The 11,815-nt window shown below is 42.5% G+C and overlaps 1 protein-coding gene across 1 annotated transcript; it reads right to left on the bottom strand.

Annotated features, from left to right (window-relative positions):
• Positions 1–5,975: 5,975 nt before the first annotated feature.
• fuca2 (alpha-L-fucosidase 2) lies at positions 5,976–11,480 on the bottom strand. The gene is made up of 7 exons (XM_080850648.1): positions 11,057–11,480; positions 10,715–10,902; positions 9,802–10,141; positions 9,159–9,369; positions 8,333–8,523; positions 7,764–7,872; positions 5,976–6,988 (listed from the first exon to the last, which is right to left on the bottom strand). Exons 1-7 carry the CDS (start codon positions 11,248–11,250, stop codon positions 6,851–6,853), a joined length of 1,371 nt encoding a protein of 456 aa, XP_080706774.1. The 5' UTR covers positions 11,251–11,480; the 3' UTR covers positions 5,976–6,850.
• Between the last annotated feature and the right edge of the window lie 335 nt (positions 11,481–11,815).

Raw genomic sequence — 11,815 nt, 5'->3', positions numbered from 1 at the left:
TCATTTTCTAACAGTGGTAGAAATATACTATTGAAAATATAATTCTTTGTTATAATCAGTCACCACCATGCCCCCATCAGCATTATTAAGAGGCACCTTCACCCGTAGCTAATTGTTAAATGTCTATACACCAACAGACGCAAATTTGGAAGAAAAAGATCCATGCATCTATTCTTTGACTATAACCTTGCCCTTTTGATACAATACAATTTGCACAACTAAAAATATTTGACCTGCTTTGACCACCTTCTTAAATTTCAGGGGGAGAGGACAACTGGGGGCAGCCATGGTTGAGAGGGATTAGACTAGTATGGCATGAGGTATAAACTATCTGCATGCAACTCAAGTGCCTGTAGGTAACACAACCCATATTATCATAACCATGTTCAATTAGAAATTAGCATATGGTTTTGACAGTTGTCAGCTGTTGAGACTAGCAGTTGCATTGGGAATATAAATAGACTAGATAATGGCTGTTCTTTATGACTGAAAGACTCAGTATCAACATTGTGACTTATTTATGCTTTGCCTTGAGGTGGCTCTTGGCTCCTGCTTAACGTGTGGTTAAGGTCAAATCTATGGGCTCTCCCTCCCTGAATAAATATGATGGTCTGCCCCCCTGGCTGGCGTGTTCTGCTTGGCATTCCCACTCTCTGTGAGGCGCACAGGTCTGTGAATTTACATGTGATTCAATACCAGCCAGCCTTCCCCTCTCTCCACTCACAGCTTATTCATGACAGTAGGCTAAGACCAGACAAATGGAAAACAAGAGCTCGAGACAGACACAAAGAGACCGAAGGGAAGAGTAAAACAGAGAAAAACATTGACGAAACAGTTTGTACCACAACACAATGAACGATCTCAGATAACTACATTTCTGATGATGATTGATTTTGTGGCCACATTCGCAGGTCCTACATATGAGATGTGAGCTTCTTGTGTGCATGTTCCTTTAAATGCCCATGTCATTTTAATGAGGCGCTTAAATAATTCAAGGAACAAGAGCAATTAAAGGTATTACCATTACAATGGAGGTAGACTTCTTTGATCTGTATGCTATATTGTGCATCGCAAGTGTACTTGCCAGTCCAGGATCCTCATTACATAACACAAAACAACTCACACCACTCAGAAATAGTTGTTAAATTGAGGGACAGCTGTTGGGCCCTGCCAACTTCAGGGACTTTTCAAACCTTTCAACAGGCATGCAGATCACATGGCACAACAATGGCAGATTAACTTTAAAAGCCTGATGACTCATCAAAAACCTGCCTGTCATAAATTTGACTGACAGCTCAATAGCAAACACAGGGAACAACTTGCATACTGTACATCTGAACTGGTGTAGTCATGTCAGGCCAAACGTCCAGGCAGTACAGTACACGTTGTCCTCTTTGTCAACCGTGAAAACACATTTCCCCATCATTAATTGATTCACATCTTGCCTCTTTGGAAACACAATCCTCCATTGGTGTTTGGCAGGTATAAGAAAACCACATGTAGGCCTATGTGTAGCATGATACGTACTGTGGGGACACTTCAGAAGGCTTATCATTAAAAAATACCTCTTCACATACGTTATAAAACTGTACACCATTTGGGAACAGTCATGTCAACGTTAAATGCACATGAAAGAGCAATAGGCACACTGTAGCAAACAGATAATCTGACAGCCTAATGTGGAATATATCTATATGATTTTCACTGCACTTTTTCTAACACCTCTGCAACATGCAACAGCTATGCACGCTAATGCACGCTCTTCTGCCCTTCTCTGTGGCACCACATTGTTCATGTAATTCCACAAAGCCACTGGAATACAAGTACTCAGAGCATTCCCATGGCAACGAGATGCTGGGTTCTGCTAAGGATTTTCAGGCGTTGTCTCTGATGCATGCATGTGAAAGAAAGAAACCAGTGGCTGAAAAGACTCTCAGACTCCATACACCGAGTATGTAGATCAGTCTATGATAGCAGGCACACAGAGCAAAAGACACATACATGGTTATGGGCGTAAATATTACTATGCCTATTTCATTTGTTCAACAAAGAACCAAACGCACACAGTTTAGCATTATTGTGAAAGAAAAAGAGTTTTAAGTTTTAAGTGTCTGGGTATCCCTGACACAATTCAAATGTCCCTTGCCCTTGTCTTGGAAGAGTATAGAACTGAAGGGAAGACTTAACCCCCCCCCCCCCCTTCCCAGTTTGTTATAAATAAAAACAACCCCTGATACAGCGCCCCACAAATGTATCTTTTACTCCTCCATTCATTTGTCACAGCTGACACAGGTCGGGCGCTGCTCAGCCACTCACCTGATACAGGATCTCCGGTTCCATCCCACCCCCTTCAGCGTTCTCACAGGGTGCAGCTCACAGGAGGCACCCCCCCCCCCCCCCCCTTAGGCTGGGTATTCACAGTTCCTCTGCGACACACGCTGAGTCCCTGTACTGTACCTCCCTCCGAGCTTTGGCTTGCTCTCACCAGAAGCTCCACAGGAAGCCAACAAGAATCATATCTCTCGGTATAAACAACACCTGGCCTGTTGATTGGCTCATCACCGTGACAACCATTTTAAGCACTCCTCGGTGGGAGGAGTGGGAGGGTGGAATGAAGGGCTGCTGGTGGTGGAGGCGTTGAGCAGTAGAGGGAGGGAGGGGGACTCACATCAGAACAGAAATAGAACGAGGCTATTTTACCTCTATGGCTGCACAATACTGTTGGGTGGCGGGGGGGGGGGGGGGGGGGGGGGCAGTTAAGGGAGGACAGAGAAAGAGAATGAAAGGGAAGGAGGGGAGAAAGTGGATCCAGCATAGAGAGAGAGAAAAAAAAACATTTCAAGGACAACACTGTCTGTCGTGCACATGTCTTACACTCCCACTGAAACACTGTGTCCATAGTATTGCTGCTCTATGAGACACAGACTGAGTGGGGACTCCTTCCAGTTTTATCTTCTAAAATGTGAGCTCCTGAAACGTATTACATTTGAACCCAAACAGCAGCTGAGCATCAGGTCATTTACATGCAAGTTACAGTTACTGGCTTTTTAATAGCCTCTAAAAAAAAAGTTCCTTCCTGTTACTGTAGTGACACTGGGCAAGTCCCACTTGCAAAATGCAATACAAACTAGTTGTGTTCCCAGAATGAGAAACACCCCTGAAAAGGGATATTCATTTGTGGATGTGCCATGACAAACTGCACACTCTGCTGGATCTTTGGCACCACACCCACTGATGACCTCTGTATCCACATGATACACCACAGTTATATGTGAAACAACGTCAAAAATCTGAGTGATTCACCATTCACCGGCTGTTCCATTCCTGACACATTTGCAGCTCACACTGACTTGCATTGGTGTTGAGCTTTGTATTAAAATGCCTGAACCTTCAAGCTCTTGACTTACACTGAGAATCCATTCATTGGTCTCCAAGTCGCTGTTCAAATACTTTTACTGACAACACTCGTAATGTAATAGTTGTGATGATGACTCCACATCTTGTTTCACATCTGGACGTGTCCAGCAAGGGTGTGCCAGTCTAGATAAGGTCAAAGGATGCATGTGATTCACAGCCAATTCATATTCATCCTGCATCATCACACTGACACTATTCTTTCTCATCTCATCCGCATTAATTAACAGAGAATTAATTTTGTGTGTGGGAGTGTGTGTACGTGTGAGAATATGTGTGCGTATGGGTGTGTGAGTGTGGAAGAGAGAAAGAGGGAGCGAGAGAGAGAGAGAGAGAGAGAGAGAGAGAGAGAGAGAGAGAGAGAGAGAAGACAGGGAGACTAAGCGCTTGGGTGTCTTCTCACTTGGCTTGTAAGTGAAGATTTAGATTATGGCGTGTGCAGGAGCCCAACATTAGCACTTTCCAGAGGTGATATTCCAGAGAGTAGGCAAGAGAGACAGAGAGAAAAAAAAACAGCTCTGTCACATCCACAGCAGTGCACCTCCAGTCAGAACTGCTGAAGGGCCTTTGAACAGAGCTGTGTGCTTGATCCAAAAGAACTGAGAGAACGTCAGACATCTCTTCACACACGATGACCTGGGACGCCCAGGAGCTGTCATGATGTCATAATTGTTGTTGACGTACACAGCAAGGTGATCATGCTGTTCTAAAAATAACATCAGAGGTGATGGGCTTTTATCACAAGCTGCCATTTGAGGCTTGCTGTTGAATTTTTAATTCTTTGTGCAAACCGAATGTAAATATGTTCCACAAATCCGCATTAAAGGGATGAGAGAATGTCCTCAATATGCCCAACTCCTGGAGGACTTCAGATGCTACAAACCACTAATACATCTTATCAACAACAAACACATTTCTGACACTAACTTCCCAACTTTCTTTCTCTTCCTAATCCAAGCGATGAAATCTAAGATATGTCGTCTGGCTTGCTGTTTGTGGATAGCTGCCTGAGGAGTTGACACCCAGAACAGGCATTGCCATTCCAGACATAGCAGCAGATGTAAGCGTACTTTCCATCCAGCAGTTAAAAGCTGTAACTAATTGACCCCAGCGCTGTTGCACACATGGACAGACACAAAGAGCAGCCAACTGACTGACGGGGAAACCCACAAGGGTTGTGGGCGTTACCCAGATAGTTAGGGTAGGGCGGGTCATGATAGGTGTCATATGTTGATCAGCTCCCACTGGTTAAAACACGTGTCAGTATTTCCTGGTATTATAATACTAAAGTGATGTGGAGGGTTTTTTTTGTTTGTGGGCTCCAATAGAAAGGTGTCTTCTGGGAAAAGCCTTCATTGACAGTTTTGCCAATTTAATATTTTTGCAAGCCAAGGTGTATTTTGTCACCTTTATGTATGTTAAAATCATTTGGATAACCAATTCAAATAACATAATCACAGTACTAGAATAGTATAAGGAAGCTAAAGATACTGATTGTATCTGATAATTTTCGTGTGTTCCCTTTAAAAAGAATCCGAACAGCATAGGACAAAAAACCTATGACTGCATTCAGACATACTGTAAGACTACAGCGCAAATCTGAGCAGGGCTGATAGCTGCAGTCTGATACCTTCTGAAGTGGAGGATCCCCCTGTTGTCCCCCTCTCTGTCAGGGAGAACAGACTCGAGAGCCCACCCCTCCCCAACCCCCTACTGGCTCCCACAGACGCTGTCTCAACAGAGACCCCAGCGTGTGCCAGAGTACACGCACTCAGACCTCCTCTAGCCATCCGAGAAGCTGCGTCTGGCTACAGTTGAGAAAACCACCAACAAAAAAAATGGGGCTAATGGAAAATGATACGCTCATGCTGTTTGAATGGTTCTCGAGGAAAAAAAAAGACGACCAATAAAAAAAACATCTTTACATTTGTTGTAAAGCTGTCATGAGTGCGCACAGGCTTTATTTTCCTGCTCTGACGTGTGTGCGCCCAGCTTGTGATCTTGAAAAACACTGCGGTGCTATTCTTGGCAGTTCAGCGGAGGTGTCTGAAAGCGGCGAGGGAAGTGGGAATGTGTGTGAGTGGGAATGTGTGTGTGTGTGTGTATGTGTGCGCTCTCATCAGACTCCCTACACACTACCAGCCATGATGGGTCATTCACACTCTCCACTCCTCCCTCGCTTCCTGCGAAGAGAAAGGAGCTTTGCGTCAATCAGCTCCCTTTCAGTCACGATTTAGGCATCTCTCCAGAGCCAGGCTGTCTTATGATCATACAGCTACAGTAACAGCAGCTTATACCTTCAGCTTTCATCAGGAGGGCTGTTGCATGAGCTTAAATGTGCAGATTTCTCGAGTGGTTGTTTGACAAGAACTTTCAGCTCTCTGGGGTATTTTTTTGTCAGTGATGTTCTCCTGCTAACAGTACAAACAGTATTTAATATTTCTCTTCTCTTATAGAGACATCACAGTTTTCAGTGGTGGTGCACTTCCCAATACCCATAGCTTTTATAGAAGCAAACAATTGTGTGTCCCTACTGTATAACCAAATTGAATCGGTTGCAGACAAAATCATTTATTTAAAAAATAAAAATAAAAAAACATTACAAATTTGTCCAAACCATTAAATGGTACGAAAAAGTGAAAGCATGTATACATGGAATGATTTAGCAAAAAAACAATGGATTTTTAAAAAACAATGTCATAGTTCTTGCAAACCTCTATACTCAAAAGCATTAATTTTCTTTCCCTGCCATAAAACAGAACAAGAACCCAGTGCAGACATCATCCTATAGTGAAATGATCAATCGCCCCATCCTGTTCGCAGAACCTCAGCTGACTAACCACCCTAACTACTTCACAGCCACTTACACAAACCCTGAGGAAACCATCCCACCTTGAACACACAGCACATGATGTTTCCTACCGTGCCCTGCCAGAAGTGGCCAGGGAGCAGTGAGGTATGAATTTGTGGATTCACAGCTTTTCCTTTTTTACATCAACATCACAGTCATTACTCAAAGTGCATTTACAGCCAACTCAAAAAAATGCAGTACAGTACAGTACCTTAAATGTACAATCTTTTTAAAAAAACATTTGAATTTTAAAAAATCTTTGATTTGACTAAAAATACTACAAAATGTGCATCAATGCTACATGGTTTAATAGGTCCCTTTTCAAAAACAAATCCGTAAACTTTGATGCACCTACATTTTTAAGCATTAATCTATGTGATATGATAGATTATTTCACCCAATTCCCTGCATTCCTACAGTGGTTGTACATTTGTCACCTGTTATTCTAAAAAAACAATCATCAAATCAATGAACCAGTAAAACCAGATTACCCACATGACCCTCTGTGCACTTTAACGACATTCATTCATGTCCTGTGCTTCATTCATAACACTAAGCCATTCCTCATTGCCATCGTCTTGCCCTCTAGGAGGCACCAGTGAGCTTCAGTGTCCAGGCCCAAGAGCAAGGCATCTCAGATGGGTAGAGCTGAGGCATGTACACCCTCAGACCTCCAGCTGCTACCGGCTCCCATTTCAACTGCTTGTAGCCCAACAGCGCCACCTGGGGCACAGGGATAGAAAAACATGAAGTGAAATCTATGACCTCACTGCATGTGGTGTGCACACAGAGAACCTGTGATCTACTTAAACAATAGGCAAGCAATAACTCATATCGCAGTCCTGTTGTAAAACACCGCCAAGCTCCGGGTGGGGAGCAAAACAAAAATCCATAGGGCTCCTCTATTAGGAGGTTTACCGCTTACTCTGACTTAGCCATGTTTTGCCAATTGTAGGTGTTTTTTTGTGCGAAAAAAAAGCCTTATTTGTGTTGGCTTTCGAATAAATACCAAAAACTCAAGGAGTTTTTTATTTCAATCTTTCTACTTGTCATGAAGAATCCATTCGACTCCACTTTGTAAGGCCCACACGGTGAAAACGTGTGATCTTATTGCACAGACACAGAAAAGAAAGGCCATGTTCTGTGCTGCAAAATAACACAGACACTGATTGAGTGGGCGAGAGTCATGAACAATACAAATAACAACATAAATGTAACATAAAAAAGTCTCACCATAAAGATCGTATCATTATATTGCAAACCCTTTCCATGAAACTCTTACATAACATGCATCAGAACTCAGAACACAGGGAGGTTCATGAAGTTCTGTGATCCTTATTTCTGGCTGCATGTTTACAAAAGGTCAGAGGTGTAGTCTGAAGGTGCATATACCACAGCAAATAGTTCTAAAAAAAATCTATCTGTAACTGTTACTTTTTTTTCAGTCTAGACTGTAATCAACAAGTGTGAGAATAGTTCATTGAACACAGTGTCTCACCTGAGTTTGGCCTTGCGATACCTTAGGTTCACTGAGAATGATGGATCCATTAGTGGGATATGACAGGGTGATTGCATAGATAGCCTTCTCCTGTGGTCTGCAAGTGTACCTGTATATACATTTATAAAACCGCAAGAGATGCATGTTATTAGTTTACATAATGCCTGGTAACATGGATATAACAGCATCGATAAGGTCTTAACGTTGTCTAAGGGACTACACTGGACCAACGCGTTTACATGAGATGTATAACCAGTTATACCAGTTTCAGTATCCGTTTCGACTCACATTTCTATGCAAACATACTCAATCTGAAAACCACTACTGTCAATTGTTGAGCAATCTGAAAAGTCCAACCAAGTTGGACCGTGACAATCCTTTCTAACCACTTCAGGCTATGTGCTGGTCATAAGACCTGTAGAGAATTTCCCCCATTTGGCCTTCTTAATAAGATTTCTTACATAAGTGCCTAGAACATTAACTTTTTGTTGGATTTAAACTAGTAAAAACTTCAAAAATTAACTGAGGCTGTTTAGGGGGAGTAAATGTATCTACGCCAATTCTCTTACCAGAGGGCAGGGGTGATGGTGTCATTCTGGGCCCTCCATGCAGTGGTGTTGTAGATAGCCTCCCCATTGACCTTCAGCCACTGGCCCATCTGTCTCAGACGCTCCTCAAAGATGGGGGCAATGCGTCCATCATGGGTGGGTCCGACATTCACCAGCAAATTCCCGCCACAAGATACCGTCTCCACTAGTGTCTAAAACATACGGTGCACATGCAGTGTACAGTGGTCAAGTCATTTTTATTGACATGGGATTTTCCCTTTTTCTCATAATGATTTAGTTGCCGTTTCATGGTCCCCGTTTAGAAATAAATATTTCTTCAAGCAAATAGAGCTTTGAAGTTTCAGGTGTTGCGTAGCAACCCATTACTTGCTGACTTCAAATTACAATGAGTCTGTTACGTTAAATGACCGGACTTCTTGCGGAATGATATGAAAGATGTGAATTAGAAGCACAAAACCGTTGCCAATGACAGCGCTCATTATCTTTTTGCAGCGGTCTTTATAAAAAAATATCGGACCTGCGAACGTTGGAATTGCCCATTCAAATGAACTGTACTTTCTGAAGAGCAGTATAAAAAGATTTATAACTCCAGATATATGCACTGTCACCTATGAAATAAGTTTAGGCATTCATTCACAAATAGACATGTGGCAGGTTGTCTAATACTACGTAATTTACATATAAGGCACAATGCAAGCAAAGAGCTGAGTCCTATAAAGCACATGCTTCAATTTCACCAAGTGCCAGATAGCCTAAGCAAGAGAGTGAAGGGAAGCCAAGTGCAAAGTTGTTAAGACATTACAACATGTCTTTTTATGATGTTCACCTTTATGATGTCCGCAGTGGAGAGGTAGTCACTGAGCACTGCCTCTCTGCGGTAGCCCCAGGACCTCTGATCAATGGTCATGCAGTTCTCCCATTTGCGCTTCAACAGGTGCCCAGGGTTGTAGCGGTCAGAGCAGGTGTAGTAGCCTCCGTGATTGCAGATGGTCCCATACCCCCAGCGATCATTGGTCACCACAACATCCTTCACTGGGCTGAAAAACAACCACATTCACACTATGAAGTTTCCAATCAGTCAGTTATAAAGAGTGATACTCTCTTGGCAAAGAAACCACTTCCCCAAAGTGTTTCTACTCAATTTGTACAGACAGCAACAGTATGTGGCTTTAACCTTTTGCTCAGGTTTTAGTCATCTGACAGGAAGAGGGCGTTTTTCAAATGCAACAATACTCTCAAAACAAATACACAAATGTCATTGCACTGGGATAAAACATAGACCAACGAGAGATAGACACCTTTGTTTGCTTGTGGAACTGGACTTTCTTGGTAAAGACTAGCATACATGCCTGTATACAGTCGCACGATTTAAGTTATATGGCCATTCTATGGTGACTACTGCTGCTCCTTATCAGGAATGTTTCTATCAAAAAACTACGAAGTGTAACCCACTCCATCACCCTGTCTACCTGTCGTTGTACAGCCAGGCAAGGAAGCCTGTGCTGTTCCAGTAATTGGCAGGGGCATTCCCATCTCCGTCAGACCACAGCACCTCGGGCTTATACGTGTTGATCAAGTCATACAGCTCAGGCAGAGTTTTGGTGGTGGGGAAGTAATTGGTTTTGTAGGCATTGGCTTTATCCTGTTTGAAGAGCGGGTGAAACCACTCAAAGAGAGAGTGGTACAGTCCCAGGTGCAGGTTGCTGTCGCTTCGCAGGGCAGTGGCCAGCTCCCCCACCAGGTCCCGCCGTGGCCCCACGTCCACTGCATTCCAGTTCCATGAATTCTTTGAGCCCCATAATGTAAAGCCTAACGGATAATAGATAACAGATAAATGAAGGTAACAGATAATAATAAAAGTGATTATGTGCCTCATATTAGAATTTTATTTCCCAACAGGTCTTGATTTGATCCATAGAGCGTAATAAATAATATAGCATTATGTCCTGATAACATCCTTTTATGGTTAAGGAATGAAAGCCACTGGAGCATACAAACCCATTCAATGGTTTGTTTTGGATTTTCTTCTCAGCTCTTCCCATATATTTGGTGGGTTGTGTTTATCTTATCAAAATGTTCAATTAGGCCAAATTTCTATACCTGACAAGAGATATTTCTGAAACACTGTTAATGACTTCAGAATATTTTAATCAAGTGCCTTGTATTAATATATACCTTGTATGAATCATGTGCTTATGTAAGCAGGAACATGGCTTTTCTCTGCGTGTGTAACTTAGATTATTTGGTGCCACTTAGTCTGCATATGTGCAAGAGCATGTTTGGACCAGAGGTAATAAGAAGGATCGAACTGTGCTTCTTTCGACCCTGTGCAAAACTGACATCCTTGTATGAAAGCAAAGCAGTGTAAGCAAAATAACCCACCTTCATGGTGCTTTGTAGTGAGAACGATGTATTTTGCTCCCGATGAAGCAAATATGTCAACCCACTGTTTGGGGTTAAAAAACTCGGCCGTAAACATTGGTGCAAAGTCGGCATACGTGAAGCCAGGAGGATAGTTCTTATTCATGAAGTCAACATAGGGCCGTAGTTTCCTGTCTTGCCAATAATACCTGCAGATCATTCAACGTTAATGTCTCCAAATTGCAGTCGTATCAATGTCTCAAAAAAGTTAGGAAATTACTCGTTTTACGTAGCCTACATAAACTTGACATAAAACGCATTACTTTCACAAGTAGTTTCATGTTGATAATCATAATAACTTACCAAAACCATTCACTCCCATAACTTGGTACAGAAAATACTCCCCAGTGTATGAAAATGCCAACCTTGGCTTCATCATACCATCCTGGAAGCGGTCGAGAGTCTATGGATTCCCAGGTGGGCTCGTATCTCTTGCACATGCAGTAAGTGACCATAAACAGCAAAATAACAAACCCAACTCTATGCACGACAGCCATCCTTCGAACTGCCAAACGAGTAGGTACTGATACCACAAGAGCGTATGTGTCATATGACTTTTCCCTCACATGATGCTAAACTACCCGTCCCTTGGCAAGCGTATAACCTACTTTTCAGGAAGTAGTCTGTTCTGACACAATTTATCTCCAAACGCTATCTTTGAAAGTCTCCACGCTTATCTTTTCAGCTTGTCTTGATGCAGACCTACTCTAAAAAAATCGAAACTCTCCTTACTGTTTCATAAAGTTGCAAAGAAGAGTTCAGCTCAATGTACCCAAGTCCTAAGATAATGTTGTAACAGGTAAATTATCTGATTTCGTTTCCTTTAGCAAGTTATGCTCCTCCCTGCTTTTTCACAACAAAAGCAAGACGCATAATTTGATGTACGGAAAGCGAAATGGGCCAAATTGCCGCTAGCAAATATTTTAGAATGCGATCCGCCTCAATCCTCCTGCCGTCAGTTTCGGAGCCCATCTCTAAACACAATGATCTATGTTGTTTGTTGATTATATATTTTCTTAAAACAGTCACAGAGAAGACCGTGTCGTTATTGCTTTCATAAAG

Source organism: Sprattus sprattus (assembly GCF_963457725.1).
Source record: "Sprattus sprattus genome assembly, chromosome: 13".
NCBI lineage: Eukaryota > Metazoa > Chordata > Actinopteri > Clupeiformes > Clupeidae > Sprattus > Sprattus sprattus.
The sequence above is the reverse complement of the archived record's forward strand: the minus strand, read 5'-3'. Positions and strand labels throughout refer to the sequence as shown.

What these genes read in the sequence shown, in the direction of transcription:
- fuca2 (XM_080850648.1), bottom strand. Translation starts at nt 11,250, where the DNA reads ATGGCTGTCGTGCATAGAGTTGGGTTTGTTATTTTGCTGTTTATGGTC. An exon ending in CACTACAAAGCACCATGAAG is followed by an intron (nt 10,142 to 10,714) that starts GTGGGTTATTTT and finishes ATTATCCGTTAG; the next exon opens with GCTTTACATTATGGGGCTCA. An exon ending in CCACTGCGGACATCATAAAG is followed by an intron (nt 8,524 to 9,158) that starts GTGAACATCATA and finishes CGTATGTTTTAG; the next exon opens with ACACTAGTGGAGACGGTATC.